This window comes from Rana temporaria, chromosome 1 (genome assembly GCF_905171775.1).
Source record: "Rana temporaria chromosome 1, aRanTem1.1, whole genome shotgun sequence".
NCBI classification, from domain to species: Eukaryota; Metazoa; Chordata; class Amphibia; order Anura; family Ranidae; genus Rana; species Rana temporaria.
The window spans coordinates 96228890-96245091 of record NC_053489.1 but is presented as its reverse complement, the minus strand read 5'-3'; the positions used below and the strand labels follow the sequence as shown (position 1 = coordinate 96245091).

General features: G+C 40.8%; 1 protein-coding gene across 3 annotated transcripts in view; it reads right to left on the bottom strand.

Annotated features, from left to right (window-relative positions):
* AP3B1 (adaptor related protein complex 3 subunit beta 1) overlaps window positions 1–16202 on the bottom strand; it is a 468642-nt gene that overhangs the window by 44252 nt on the left and 408188 nt on the right. For all 3 annotated transcript variants that reach the window (XM_040340812.1, XM_040340820.1, XM_040340803.1), the window contains exon 25: window positions 15151–15248. In XM_040340812.1, coding sequence (XP_040196746.1) covers window positions 15151–15248 — 98 coding nt within the window. The remainder of the gene's footprint in view (window positions 1–15150; window positions 15249–16202) is intronic.

Sequence of the window (16202 nt, the reverse complement as noted above, 5' to 3'; positions counted from 1 at the left end):
TCCTGTGCTAGTACCCAGCCGTGGGTCGCGGGTATTAAAAATAATTAATAAAAATGCAATAAAACTATCCCCTATTTTGTAAACGCTATAAATTTTGCGCAAACCAACCGATAAGCGCTTATTGCGATTTTTTTTTTTACCAAAAATAGAAGAATACGTATCGGCCTAAACTGAGGAAAATATTTTTTTTAGATATTTTTGGGGGATATTTATTATAGCAAAAAGTAAAAAATATTGAATTTTTTTCAAAATTTACGCTATATTTTTGTTTATAGCGCAAAAAATAAAAACCGCAGGTGATCAAATACCACCAAAAGAAAGCTCTATTTGTGGGAAAAAAAGGATGCCAATTTTGTTTGGGAGCCACGTCCCACGGCCGCGCAATTGTCTGTTAAAGCGACGCAGTGCCGAATCGCAAAACCTGGCCGGGTCCTTTAGCTGCATTTTGGTCCGGGTCTTAAGTGGTTAAAAATCTCCATAGGCGACGCTTTACATTTTTTACAGGTTACCAGTTTAGAGTTACAGAGGAGGTCTAGTTCTAGAATTGTTGCACACGCTCTAACGCACGCGGCGACACCTTACATGTGGGGTTTGAACGACGTTTACATACGTGGGCGGGACTTACGTGTGCGTTTGCTTCTGAGCGCGAGCTACCGGGGACAGGGACGTTTTAATTTTTTTTATTTATTTTACTTATTTATTACACTTTTTTTTTTTTTAAAACATTTCTAATGTAAACATCCCTTGTAATAGGAATAGTGTGTGACAGGTCCTCATTAAGGAGAGATGCATGGTCAATAAGACCCCACATCTCTCCTCCAGGCTAGAAAGAATGAGATCGTGAAAAAAAAATTCACAGATCTCATTCTTACTAGCCGCAATTGCAGTTTGTTTACTTACGGGTACCTGGGCGTGACGTCATCACATCGCGCCCGGGCCTCCGACGGTCATAGAGATGACTGGTGACCATCTGGTCACCAGTCATCTCTATGCTGCACATCCGGCGGACGGCGATAATCTCTCCGGGCCCCCGATGGGACGGGAGAGCTTGGAGAAGCACCTGATGACGGCTGGAGGGGGGATGTCCCCTCTCGTCGCCTATATGATTGATCAAGCGGTGGAACGGTTCCGCCGCTATGATCATTCTTACTGTGCGTAGGATCGCCGCCGGAAGAAAATGATATCTGAATGATGCCTCTAGGTGAAGGCATCATTCAGATATCCCCGCACAAAGTACAGGACGTCATATGATGTCCACCCGGGATAACAGATGCCCTTTTTGGACGTCATATGACGGCGTGTGGTTTTAAAGTGGTTAAACACGGATCGGACTGTTAGAATATATATTCTTACGGTTATACGATGATTATCCATAACGTTATGCCCAATCACCCAATATGGAGTAGTTTACCATGCGTAGAGGCATGGACGAACCAGCCCGTCAGTAACAGATCCTTTAAGTCCTGTAAGTTGTGAGGTGGGGCCTCCATGGATTGCACTAGATTTTCAAGCACATCCCACATATGCTCGATTTAATGAGATCTGAAGAATTTGGAGGCCTAATCAATACCTCAAATACGTTTGAGTTCTTCAAACCATTCTTGAGCCATGTTTGCAGTGTGTAAAAGAAAATGTCATTCATCAGACCAGGCCACCTTCCTCTATTGCTCCATGGTTCAATTCTGATGCTGACGTGCCCACTGTAGGCACAGGTGAGCATAGGCACCCAGAACAGTCTGCGGCTACGTATCCACGTACACAACAAACTGCAATGCCCATTTTTTCTGCTTTCCACACATCAACTTCAGGCATAACATGTTTGCTGACTAATATATCCCATCAAATTTTAGATGTAATTTTAACAAGATAATCAAAGTTATTCAGTCAATCTGGTCATAAGGTTATGGCTGATCAGTGTATTTCCTAAAGCTGATCAATAATCTGGAATATGGGTCCAGAGTGGCCAGACTAAAAAAAAAAAAAAACATAGAATTTATCATCATCTGTGTTCTATATACATTTTATATGATGCTCCGAAACAAGTCAAGCAGGACCTTTATAAAACTGTTTTAGGGTCTGCAGCCTTTTGACAATCACCCGGTCAACCTCCCTTGCCAAGAACTCATGCTTTCTAAATGATTAGGGGTCATCACACGCTCTCGATTAGGTGTACCCAAAATACTGCAATACCAGATGCCCTCAGAACGTGAGTACTTAAGTAGTGTTATGCAGAAAAACAAAAGCCTTGGACCAGTGGGCTAGCTGCAGTGGTATGAGATCCAGCCAAGACTTTACTTGCAACAGATATTTTAACGGACATGCTATTTTATTTTTATTTTTTACTAATCTTAGATATAACTAAATTTTCTTTCTGTAATCCACACTAGTAAGGAAGTATCTGCAGAGGTCTGTGAATGTTCACAGGTTTTCAACTGTACAATGTAATTTTTAGCAGTACAGACCAATAGTTAACTCTTCTTTATTAGTATGTGCCCCCATACCTGGAATAATTCTGGATCACAGTGTAATGTATGTGAAACGGTACTGGAAAATCTATTTTTATGCAGTAGGCAGGGGTAGCTTAGTTTTTCAAATCAAACCTTTAATAGTCTTACATATTTTGTCTTCTCCAACCAACTAGGCTAGTGCCCCAAGACATGACAGCTCGAAAACCAGCTCTTGTACTATGAATGCACTATATGGTTCTACTTACAGTGCCTTGCGAAAGTATTCGGCCCCCTTAAACTTTGCGACCTTTTGCCACATTTTATGTTTCAAACGTAAAGATATAAAACTAATTTTTTTTGAAGAATCAACAAGTGGGACACAATCATGAAGTGTAACAAAATTTATTGGATATTTCAAACTTTAACAAATAAAAAACTGGGCGTGCAAAATTATTCAGCCCCTTTACTTTCAGTGCAGCAAACTCTCTCCAGAAGTTCAGTGAGGATCTCTGAATGATCCAATGTTGACCTAAATGACTAATGATAAATAGAATCCACCTGTGTGTAATCAAGTCTCTGTATAAATGCACATGCACTGTGATAGTCTCAGAGGTCCGTTTAAAGCGCAGAGAGCATCATGAAGAACAAGGAACACACCAGGCAGGTCCGAGATACTGTTGTGGAGAAGTTTAAAGCCGGATTTGGATACAAAAAGATTTCCCAAGCTTTAAACATCCCAAGGAGCACTATGCAAGCGATAATATTGAAATGGGAGTATCAGACCACTGCAAATCTACGAAGACCTGGCCGTCGCTCTAAATTTTTAGCTCATACAAGGAGAAGACTGATCAGAGATGCAGCCAAGAGGCCCATGATCACTCTGGATGAACTGCAGAGATCTACAGCTGAGGTGGGAGACTCTGTCCATAGGACAACAATCAGTCGTATACTGCACAAATCTGGCCTTTATGGAAGAGTGGCAAGAAGAAAGCCATTTCTTAAAGATATCCATAAAAAGTGTCATTTAAAGTTTGCCACAAGCCACCTGGGAGACACCCCAAACATGTGGAAGAAGGTGCTCTGGTCAGATGAAACCAAAATCGAACTTTTTGGCAACAATGCAAAACGTTATGTTTGCGTAAAAGCAACACAGCTCATCACCCTGAACACACCATCCCCACTGTCAAACATGGTGGTGGCAGCATCATGGTTTGGGCCTGCTTTTCTTCAGCAGGGACAGGGAAAATGGTTAAAATTGATGGGAAGATGGATGGAGCCAAATACAGGACCATTCTGGAAGAAAACCTGATGGAGTCTGCAAAAGACCCGAGACTGGGACGGAGATTTGTCTTCCAACAAGACAATGATCCAAAACATAAAGCAAAATCTACAATGAAATGGTTCACAAATAAACATATCCAGGTGTTAGAATGGCCAAGTCAAAGTCCAGACCTGAATCCAATCGAGAATCTGTGGAAAGAACTGAAAACTGCTGTTCACAAACGCTCTCCATCCAACCTCACTGAGATTGAGACGTTTTTTAAGGAGGACTGGGCAAAAATTTCAGTCTCTCGATGTGCAAAACTGATAGAGACATACCCCAAGCGACTTACAGCTGTAATCGCAGCAAAAAGGTGACACTACAAAGTATTAACTTAAGGGGGCTGAATAATTTTGCATGCTCGATTTTTCAGTTTTTTATTTGTTAAAAAAGTTTGAAATATCCAATAAATTTTGTTCCACTTCATGATTGTGTCCCACTTGTTGATTCTTCAAAAAAATTACAGTTTTATATCTTTATGTTTGAAGCCTGAAATGTGGCAAAAGGTCGCAAAGTTCAAGGGGGCCGAATACTTTCGCAAGGCACTGTATTTGTCTCATGCACCAGCACTGAGATGGCCCTGTTGTCAATCTCACCCAAACAGACCTGAGAACATTTACAATTGCAAGGTTACATGTGTGGGATGTATTTATCTACACAATTTTGGCTGTTCTGCAATTACAGAAAGAGAACCTCCACACACAAAAAAAAATGGTCTGAGCCCCCGGGAAGATTCTGTAACTTTTGGGGGGAATGAAAACATCTGGATCTCCTCTTGGACATATGCTCATTTCTCCATGTTGTGTCTAAAAAAAAAAAAAAAAAAAAGGTAAAAGCACAGAAGAAAACCTGTTGATCTGCAAGAAGTTCAGTGAGCTCCTAATTTCCAGTAGTTAGCTGAATCCAGAGCAGTCTTGTCGCAGATGTTCGATATTGCTTTTGTCTTACTACAGGACACCTCCTACGTATGTTATGAGATGAGAGGAGGTGATCTTCAGTCCAGCAAGAAATCAGGTAGGACTTGTAACACTGCTTGGAATTTTAGCACAGCGGTGTTGTTGGCACTACAGGAAGTAGGTTTCACACTGAATTTATGAAAGATCAAATGGTAATCGGTTTATACTTGCAGTGTTTTTAACCCTTTCATGACTAAGCTTTTTTTTTTTTTTGGAAAGAAAAGACACTTTCATGAATTAAAAAAGAAAAAAAAAGAAAAAAGAAAAAACTAAACAGAAAAGTTAGCCCAATTTTTGTGTATAATGTAAAGGATGATGTTACGTTCAAGTACGTTTTTATTACCACTGCTGCATTAAAAATGTTGTAAACCTCCCTGTGTAAGTTGTGCCTATAGGAACGCCTAAAAAAAGACTTACCTATAGGTACTGTAAATATCTCCTAAATGTGCGCCGTATAGCAGATATTTACTGTATACTGAGCCGATAATATCACTGGTGCGTGCGTTTTGAAGGAATGGTCGTTCATGCCGTTTCTTCAGGAGCGTGTGCCGTCACCAGCAGCGCCTGCGTGGGAAGGACATCTCACGGCTCCGGCCAGTCACAGACCCGGAGTCCGCGGCCCCGGAAGGAAGACAGCTGAAGATTGATGCGGCCCGCAGCGAACATGACGCGGTCTTCGTTTGCAGGCAAGTGTCACATAATGTGCTAGTATGCAGTGCATACTAGCACATTATGCCTTTACTTTGCAGGAAAGAAGAAAAACCCACCAGGGTTTACTTCCCAGTTAAAACTTTTTTTTTTCTCTTGGGTGTTTCCATGACAGAGTTGACTTGCTCTTGGGACAGCAACATACACTATACGAAAAATTGGCCAGTTTGTTCATTTTCCAGACAGTTAATGGCCACAAAATCGATAATCGTTGGGACGTTTTTGAGCCAAAATAACGAAGGACAAGTTTGGAAATTTTCTGCCGAACAAATGATAAATTGAAAATTGTTTCCCATCTGAACTGTTTGCACTAGGAATATGTAAAAAAAAAAAAAAAAAAAATTATTTATGTCCACTATCGTTTGCGCCCACAACCGAATGTCTGTTTTTCGAAAATGGGTTTGGCCGATTTCTCGGATATGGCCAGCAATGGTCTACCATAGATACTATGGGACTTTTTTTATTACATGCACTATATACTTTTTATGCATGGGCTCTGAATTCTTCTTTTGCACCATTACCAGTTGCATTATTGGAGGCTGCCATTGTGGTTTTTACAGTCAGACAATGCCAGTTGCCAAACTTTCAGGGTGACAACCTAGCTTCACTTTTTTAAGGATGTCCGACGTCACTCGTACTTCCCTTACACACACAGTTGTTGGCAAATCAGTAATTAACCACTTAAGGACTGCCTCCTGCAGATATACGTCGGCAGAATGGCACGGCTGGACACAAGCACGTAACTGTATGTCCTCTTTAAGTGCCCGGTCCAAAGCTCCGTGACCGCGGGACCTGGTCGCCGCCGGAGTCCCACGATCGGTCCCCGGAGGTGAAGAACTGGGAGAGCCATGTGTAAACACAGCTTCCCTGTTCTTCACAGTGGCAGCTTCATTGATCGTGTGTTCCCTGATATAGGGAAACACGATCAATGACGTCACAAGTCCAGCCCCGCCCCCCTACAGTTAGAAAAACATATGAGGTCACACATAACCCTTACAGCGCCCCCTAGTGGTTAACTCCCAAACTGCAATTGTCATTTTCACAGTAAACAATGCATTTTTATAGCATTTTTTGCTATGAAAATGACAATGGTCCCAAAAATGTGTAAAAATTGTCCGATGTGTCCGCCATAATGTCGCAAGCACGAAAAAAAATCTCTGATCGCCATTAGTAGTAAAAAACATATTTTTTATAAAAATATCTCCTATTTTGTAAACGCTATAAATTTTGCGCAAACTAATCGATAAACGCTTATTGCGATTTTTTTTTTAACAAAAATAGGTAGAAGAATACGTATCGGCCTAAACTGAGGAAAAAAATAGTTTTTTATATCTTTTTGGGGGATATTTATTATAGCAAAAAGTTAATATTGCATTTTCTTCAAAATTGTCGCTCTATTTTTGTTCATAGTGCAAAAAATAAAAAAAACGCAGAGGTGATCAAATACCACCAAAAGAAAGCTCTATTTGTGGGAAAAAAGGACGCCAATTTTGTTTGGGAGCCACATCGCACGACCGCGCAATTGTCAGTTAAAGCGACGCAGTGCCGAATTGCAAAAACTGGCCAGGTCCTTTACCTGCATAAAGGTCCGGGTCTTAAGTGGTTAAAGGTATTGCAGCCAGTCTCAGCACAATAATAGCCAGGCAACATGATTGGGGGTAGCCAGCAATGGCAGAACCCATACATCTCCAAGGTAAGGTTTACTTTTAAGCAAGTATTTCAGATGTATTCAGCAGAAAAGGGGTACTAAAGTTAGCAACTAGCATTCTGCACAGCAATTCAATGATATTGAGAAACATAACATGCTATTTTTGCCTGTTTAACCAGACTATTAGACAGCAGCAGAGGAAGGGAGGGCTGAAGAAAAGAAAATGCAGACAGTATATACTAGCTTTTAAGCAGAGAGCACAGGCTGACCTAACAGTGGCGGGAGATGTGTACACTCATTTAGGATTTAAACCTACTCCATTAAGCTATATTGAAGAGCAAATGTTCAATAAATGAATGCAACTATGTTTATGTTAAAAGCCTGTTTCCTGAAGCCCATAATTAAAGGAAATTTCGTACAAAGCAAGGACTTTTTTGTCAAGCCCCTGCAAATGGAAAGATGGATAGCACTCATACAAGTCGAAGCATGGCTTCATATTTGACCTTAACACTCCAGTCATTAATGCTTTGTCTAACTTCCTCAATGAAAGACAAGGTACTGCTCCATTGAAGTAAAATTAAAAAAAAACAACTATACCATGCCGTTCGGAAGAGGAGATTCATTAATGCTTGCTAATGTATTGGCATAAAGAAAAGTAACATCCTATTGGAACAAGTACACACTCAACCTGTCTGCCCAGCCCCCTCCCATTTTAACTCGTGCTGTTTTATTGTTATAGGCAATTTGTACCACTCAGCATGACAGTGTAAACTGAATTAAGATTAATTTACATGCAAAAGAACACTTAGGAGAGCAGCATGGTAAGCAAATGTATTGTCTCGATTGCTGAGGTGGAAAAGAACCCGGAGGAAAAAAAATGCTGGTCTAATTAAAGGGCATCAAATATGATTGCTTGAGGTGGTTAAGGGGCAGAGAATAGTAAATGTCCAACTAGTTAAAGAATTAGCATCTTGCTTGCAGGGGATTTAAGAGATAGATTCATAAATCTTAATAAAACAAAGTGAACACCTTGGCTCTAAATTTCAAGCGATGTCCTTCCAAAATAGAAAGGTAGACCATGGTCAAAGAGTGCAGGATAAACTTATGTTTTACTTCTGCACAGCAAAGAGTTTTCAAACTTTACCTAAAGGGGATATGAACATGGTCATCAGGTGACCAGCTGTCACTTTTCTATAATATATATTTTTTAAATATGGTAGAATCTGAGGAAGTTGGAACAGAGAAATGGCCCCTTAAAACAATGTGCATGGGCAGCAAAGTACATACACAGCAAAGGATCATACTACATGCAGTCATTGCACTCTAGCTTCTGATTAGAGCAAAAGTCGGCCGGTTCTACAAATATTTCATCTTACTCAGATTTTAATATTTAACCGCTTGCCGACCGCCGCACAACTTTTTACGTTAACAGAATGGCACGGCTGGGCAAATGGGCGTATAAATACGTCCCCTTTAATTTTCCGGCTGTGTGGTCCCCCACCCCACGGACGGCACGCTTGCGACCCTATCGCAAGCTCCGTGACTGTGCCCGCGGACTAAATTTTTACCAGTGTCCCGCGATCGGGTCACAGAGCTGAAGAACAGGTAGATGTCAGTGTAAACACAACATCTCCCTGTTCTTCCTAGTGACATGTCACTGATCGTCTGTTCCCTGTCATCGGGAACAGCGATCAGTGACGTGTCATGGCAAGTCACTCCCCCTAACAGTTAGAAGCACTCCCTAGGTCACACTTTACCCCTTCAGTGCCCCCTACAGGTTAACCCCTTCACTGCCTGTGGCATTTTTTACAGTAATCAGTGCATATTTATAGCACTGATCGCTAAAAATGACGTGCACAATCTTCTTCCGATTTACATAGTATACTGTAACGGAACATCCCACACTCCGATTGAGTGCTTCCGTCATATACCGCTTCCTATCAGTCTGGATATAGATATCGGGTATTCCAGTTGCCCTCAACACACAACTAGACAAGACTTGTTTGTGTGCTAAACATGGAGTGTTTATAAATTCGAAAACAAGTTGCAATGTGTACGCACAGATTCTTTAGCAACATGAATAGAAAGGCTCAATAGTTTTTTTTTTTCCCAGACACAGAAAATAACCATTAACTTTCATGCAAGCTGGCATTTCTATCATCAGGTCCCCCTCAGGTTTCAGCACCTCTGGGGTGCTCCAACAAACATGGATGCACAACTTGCTTTAAATTCCTGCTGCAACCATATAGATATTATAGTAAAAAGTGAATGGTCTTGTAGGCATTTGTGGCGGGATATTATTTGTACACAGAATTCCCAAAGTCTACCATTGTACTAGATGCAGAAAAGGTGCATGTGTCTATTTGTTCTTGATTTACAGAGTCATGGCTCCTCTAAGCAATTACTACAAAACCCTCTTGATAACATCTTTAAAACAATTAAACACTAACTGTACTTTGGTGGTTCTCTTCTAATCACATTGCCCTACAAGTACCTAATAAACGGTTAAACCTGGTTACAGATTTTATTAAAATAGGCATGCAGACTTTCACTATTCAAATAAAACATTTCTTAATTCGGTTAAGGGTCTCTTCAAAATAAGATAAAAACATGGAGCAGAGGGAGGAAACTTTAACCAGTTAAGGACCTAGGATGTACCTGGTATGCCCTAGAGGCCTGTTCTGCCCAACCCATGACCATTAGGTAGCTGCCCATATGTTGGTCCGGCTCTGTGTATCATACACATTCCCAGCAGCTATTTTAGCTGTTCAGGGCATTAACATCTGTTCTCTGAAATATGAACACAGTTTGAGAAATGTTTATGATTTTTTATTTGTACTAACCAAATCACAAAGTTAGAGGGCAACATGGGGCAGTGTGCAGTATGGCACATCTGTGCGAATATCCATAGGCAGGATGGCTTCACATCTGAGCGCGGCACGAGCTGTGAATATGCGCGTGGGTGAGCATGTGTGCCACTTAGCTGATCATGGCACCAAACAAGCTTTTTAAATTGGTTAGCTGCACATGGCCAGTGCTGCCTTGTCTACGTTACCTAAGAAACTTATCTGTGACTTCATGCTTGACTATGGGTTACCAACCTGACTTGCCTTGACTGGTTTTGGATATCTGCCACGGCGGACCTCAGCTTGCACCTGGACTAGAATTCTACTTGCACTCTATTTTTCTGACGTGCTTCATCTATTATTGATGCTGAACTGAACCCTGGACCTTGTTTCTGCCAACGCTACTACACCTGTTCCAACTGTCAGCTTCTAACTTACATTGCCTGACTTTGCACCAGTCTAGAGTTTGTGTGCATTGGTTACCATCAGCATGCATGGTCTAGTCTACAAACCGGCAAGTCGCCACAGCTGACGCATCAGACTACTTACTACCTATCCGCTGATCCTATGGTTGGTATTTTCTGCTCCTGCTTGATATACCTGTGTCTGATCTGCTGCCTGTGGGAAGCTCCACTGCAAGCGTGGATGTTTTTAAATTTTCCTGGTGTTGGGCTCTAAGGGCCTGTTCACACAAGGGAGCTTCCATAAATGTATGGCTATTTGTGCGCCAGAAATTTTACTAGCAGGAGCATCAGGAATCAGTAAAGATATTGCACTGAATAGTTTTTACAATCTTGTGCAATTTTTTTTAAACAAATTTACACTTACTAAACAATAAAAAAGACCATTATGTTTACCTTAATACATATTTTATGTAATCCACTGTAACTTTGCAACCTATTATATTTGCTGCTCATGGTGACACGGCGGCTATAATGAGCAGAGTGGGAAATCTCATTTCTGCACTCTGTAGTCTCACGACAACTTTTCCTCACACAGAATGTTACCAGAACGGCAAATTTTGATTTTGCATTTTCCTAGACCTCCAGGACTCTGTACTGCAATTGAACAAATTTAGAAAACGTGTCTTCTGGAAGCTTGCCCTTACAGATCAACTGTTACTTTTATTTGCACTAACACATACATTACTTTTCAACCAAAACCTTGCAGAATTGATAGCTTTGGGGCAAGCTGTCCTTTACTTTGGTGAACACGCATATTTTTTTATTACCAAGAGATCCTTAACATACCTGGTAATACACTACAAGCTGCTTTGCCACAACCTTAGGGTCATATGTATATAGCAGTGAATCTGAAATTCACAAAACATTTATTGTAAGTGAATCTCCCAGGTGCATGAATCTTCTTGAATGATTCTGAAGGATTCCCCTGTGAATCTTTGGTGAAAATTATATTCATTGTTTTATAAATATGCCCCTTAGTGTAGATTAAACAAGGATTGAGAAAATATCTGTGTGCCTGAACCTTGCCTGAGCAGAGCATAAAAGGCTCAGCATGCTATACATTTCCAAAGTACTTTGAATCCCATCTTAGACACATATCATTGCAATAATAGGAGATATTTGAGCAGGTGCATTTCCTATAACAGTCAACTACGATCATGTTGTCATATTTAAAAACATTACCTTTATTTCAATATACAAAATTACTGCATACAGCACATAAAAAGGATCACGGCAGAAACACTATAATTCTATTTATCACTAATGCCTGAAGACAGATGACAAGCTGTGCACTCACCTTAACTTGCAGACCAGCGATAAAGCAGCTAGGAAGGCTTAAGCCAGCAGAAAGCAAAAACAGCAAGAAAGATGACAATAGAACATCAATAACATAACAAGTCCATATTTTTTACACAAAGCCTTAAAGGTTCGCACAAACCTCCATTTTTTATGGAATATGGGGCCAAAATGTTAGGTTTCTAACCTCTAGAATTACAGTTGAGGGGGGGGGGGGGCAATACTTTTCATGCCACAACATTGACATCTCATCTCTTCTCAACTGTAACACCAAATATGTGGTTTATCTGATGACGTGCGATCTGTGCCACATACAATACGTGGGTAGGACCACAAGAGGGTTAAGGGGCCGTTTACAAACATGTGTATAGTGTTCAGACAAATTAAAATACCAATGTAGCCAGACATTTCAGGGGAATCCCATGTTGGTGATATCTCTGCTATGAAGGTTAAGTTTATTAAAAAGATCTGCACTCCCAAGAGAGGTGGGGATATTTTCCATATTTTATGCCACAGGGAGGTGTTCTGTAATTTTTTTCTCCAGAGTCGCATTCCCTCTTGCTTAAACTGAGTGGTATGTAAGCCATTTTTATAACCAAGAAGTAGCATGTATAATATGGTGTCTCCCCACTCCAACTTCCTGTTCATTTGGGCTCCCAGGAGCCCTTTGGCTATTCACCAACATATGAAAAAATGGACTACTTCCTGATGATGGCTTTGTGATTAGCCAAAACGTTGAGGTAATACCGCGTCAGCTCGTTACTTCCGCCCAATTCAACTATACCCGGGAATCGAGCACGAGGACGCCACGCACAGGGGATATTTCGTTCTAAGGCCGTTTACCCTTTATTTTGAATTGCCTGCTATAGACGCCAGGTACCAGGTCTATCAGGCACTCAGCAATGTAAGTGTAACTTTTATATATTTGTGGATCAAATAAATATTTTAAACGCCATTGCGCAATGAGGATTTTTCCTGTTATCATCCCAACCCATTCCTATGAGGCATATCTCAACTCAAAGACGCCATCCTAAAGGATCTGTTATCGGGGTATCCCCACATCCTTACAAGACCATACTAGCGATAGGTGGTCAACACTGAGGGGTGAGTGTACATCTATGTGGGGCACCCAGTCTGAGCACTACTCCATAGGAGACATCGATTGTGCACGAGCACCTTATGGGACTGCATATGATCTATTTCCACCAATTTATACATCTGATGATAATGCTTTGTCCAGTACTTATGGCAGACTAATACCTAGTACAATTTTATTTTTTTCATTGTTTATTGCTTTTATTTGCTGTACTGCCATTTAGCAAGTTTATTTTGCAGCTGATATTGTCATAAAGATTAACCTATATCCATAGGCGCTTTTAGGTTTATATATTTACTATTCACCTACATATAATTATCTGTATGTCAGGAATTGTGATTAGGTAGGTTCAGGGAACTATTTAGAATATGGTTTTATAGGGTTTCCTTCTTCTTCTGGCACACCTTTTTCCCCCTATTTCAATGAATGGGGTTTTCTTACTTCACAGTCCTAAAGTAACATAGTCGGAAGCAAAACTGGTCAGGCTTTTATCCTGCTACCTATTCCACTCACTGATGGGACACCGGATGTAAACTATGGATTACACAATAAGTACGCTTTAAACAATAACCTTTTGCAACACATTTAGAGCACAAGGAGAGCCGTGTTTGAAAGCAGTCATTGAACTAAGCCCGAGATACCTTATGCATGTTATTGCCAAATATGCAGGACTTTGAATTTCGTGGAGAAAACTTTGCATAGTGCTATTTACTGTGCCAGGTTTATTTTGGATGCCTTTGATGGAGATTACCAGTGCTTGACAGATGATGGATCGTATCCTCAATTCACAGTAATTCCACACATATACCTTTGTGACTTTGATGTAGATTAAAAACTTTGCACTGGTTGTATGGATACTCATGCGTGGGAGGCAGTTTACATATGTGGAACAGATATACTGTATATTACAACACCTCATAGACTTTCACATCCATCTCTAGACCAGAGTACCCTCATGCATGCTCAATCCTCAGAATGGTATATATTTGACTGAGAGGAAGGTAACCCATGTTTGTTGAGACAGATGCATCCTAAATTACTCTGGGCCTTCATCACCTCCTCTTGACCACAGCGTTTGCCTGACTTAATATTTTCCATCTAAAGCACAGGATCCACATGATGCATTTTTGAATGAGAACATAAATGGATTCCACTCTTAGAAGCCTCCATACAAATCAAATCCCCTTATCACACAACTCTCATGAGGGGGAGATGAACTACCATCTGAGAAAGGAGACCAATCACAGTTGAAAATTTGAGACTGCACCAATAATAACCTTAGCCTCTACCCCAATTTATCAGTTTAAAAGTTTTGAGACTACATGCGCTTTATGAACTGATACATATGGGGTGATAGGGATGTTTGAACCTTCAACTGTTTTGTTTCAGTGTGGAACGTTTTTGATCATTATTATTAATGCACATTGCACTATATCTATCATGGCAATGACATGTTATATTGAAAGCATTACAAGTATATACATCTCTCTATAGCATTTTATCCATTCAAAGCCCCACAGTCCTCAATATATCTGTAGTGGTTGTCAATTCCCCTGGAGGCCACCCAAACATTCCCATAGACACACTAAACCATGTGGACAGAGTTGAAGCTGTTCTAGCTGCAAAGGGTGGGCCAACTCAATACTGAACCCTATGGATTAAGACTGGGATGGGCATCCCAATGAGTGCTCACGAAGGTGCTGGCCTCAGATTTTGGCTCTTTTCTAAACTAGGGATCACCATTCTGGGGCTCTGAATTAACTTTACTGTGTCCTTTAATGTACTCCAAGATTTTACAGCGAAGTCAAAATCCTGGTAATTTCCACTGGTGATCCTGAAAAGAACATGCTTCCTGTCCCTGGATGGTATTTACGCACAAACTTCCACTGTATCTATAGAAGGAGCCATTGGTTGTCACACAAGCGGAACTCAAACATTTCTGCTTTTGTTCATCTCTATTACATGATACCTGATGAGATAAGTAGTTTACAAAAGTGAGAAGATTGTCTTGCTGTCTTTTCAGCTCGCATAAACCTACCAGGACACTGCACTTCTGCCATTATCAATAACTATCATCTGTAACTGCTAAAAATGTGCTTAACTTGAAAAATTAAAACTTATGCAGCCACCACATCCAAGGATTGGTAAAGGAGAAATATGTATTTTTGTTTATATACACTTAAGCTTCACTTTTTATAAATAGACAACATTTTCACTACTGTATACACATTTGTGCTTACCTTCTTTGTCCTGCTCCTTTTGTATTTATTACTAATGACAGGTGCACTTTACTACTTTGTGATCTAAGATCAATCATATAGTACCATGTCATAACTTAAAATGTCATTACAGAGCTGAAAGTTCTCACCTTGCTCTTTCTTAAAGTCTGTTTCTGACATAGTAACTGGTAGAAGAAGTTCCCCTGGGGGCGGCTGAATTCCAACAGAAAACTGATCCTCTTTAGTGCTAGGATAAACAAAAATAAATAAATAATACAAATAATGAAGGATTTAAGAATTCTTAACGATATAAAAATAAACTATTGGAGAAATATTTATTAAATATTAGTTCCCTCCGCTATTCAGCTTGAGCTATGGAACGTCTACTTAAAATTATTATTATTATACACGATTTATATAGTGCCAACAATTTACATAGCACTTTACAATGTATAGGGCAGGCATGTCCAAAGTCCGGCCCGGGGGCCAAATACGGCCCCCCTGGGGATTTGGATATATGTATTGTTTGTGGCCCCCAGGGCCTGTACTGTATTTATTGGTGCTGCTTTGGAGGGGACAGGGAGGGGGCAGGACGAGCACCGTCATATTACATGAAGAGAATCTCCTGTTAACTCAGCAGCGCCTCTATTGGAAGTCCCGTCTCCTGGGATGCCATTGGACGACTGTTCTGTCTATCACAGGAGGCGGGACGTTGTATAAAAGAGGCCAAAGAGGTAAACAAGAGATTCTTCTGTTTGTAATCTGTCGGCACTCGTCCCGCCCCCCTCCCTCTGCCCTCCGAGGCTGCAGATGGGCATCGTTCAGGCTGCACTGATGGCAATGGTAAGGCTGCATTCATGGCACATGTGAGGCTGCATTCATGGCACATGTGAGGCTGCATTCATGGCACATGTGAGGCTGCATTCATGGCACATGTGAGGCTGCATTCATGGCACATGTGAGGCTGCATTCATGGCACATGTGAGGCTGCAATGGTGAGGTTGCAATGGTAAGGCTGCATTCATGGCAATGGTGAAACTGCATTCATGGCAATGGTAAGCCCGTACGTGTTATACGCCGATAAATACAGTATATCCAAACAACACGCCCATCATCCTTAGTCCTAAGCAGCGCTCTGGGATTCATTAAAGGCCACAAAAGAAATATATACAGTATATCCAAATAACACGCCCAAGCTCAT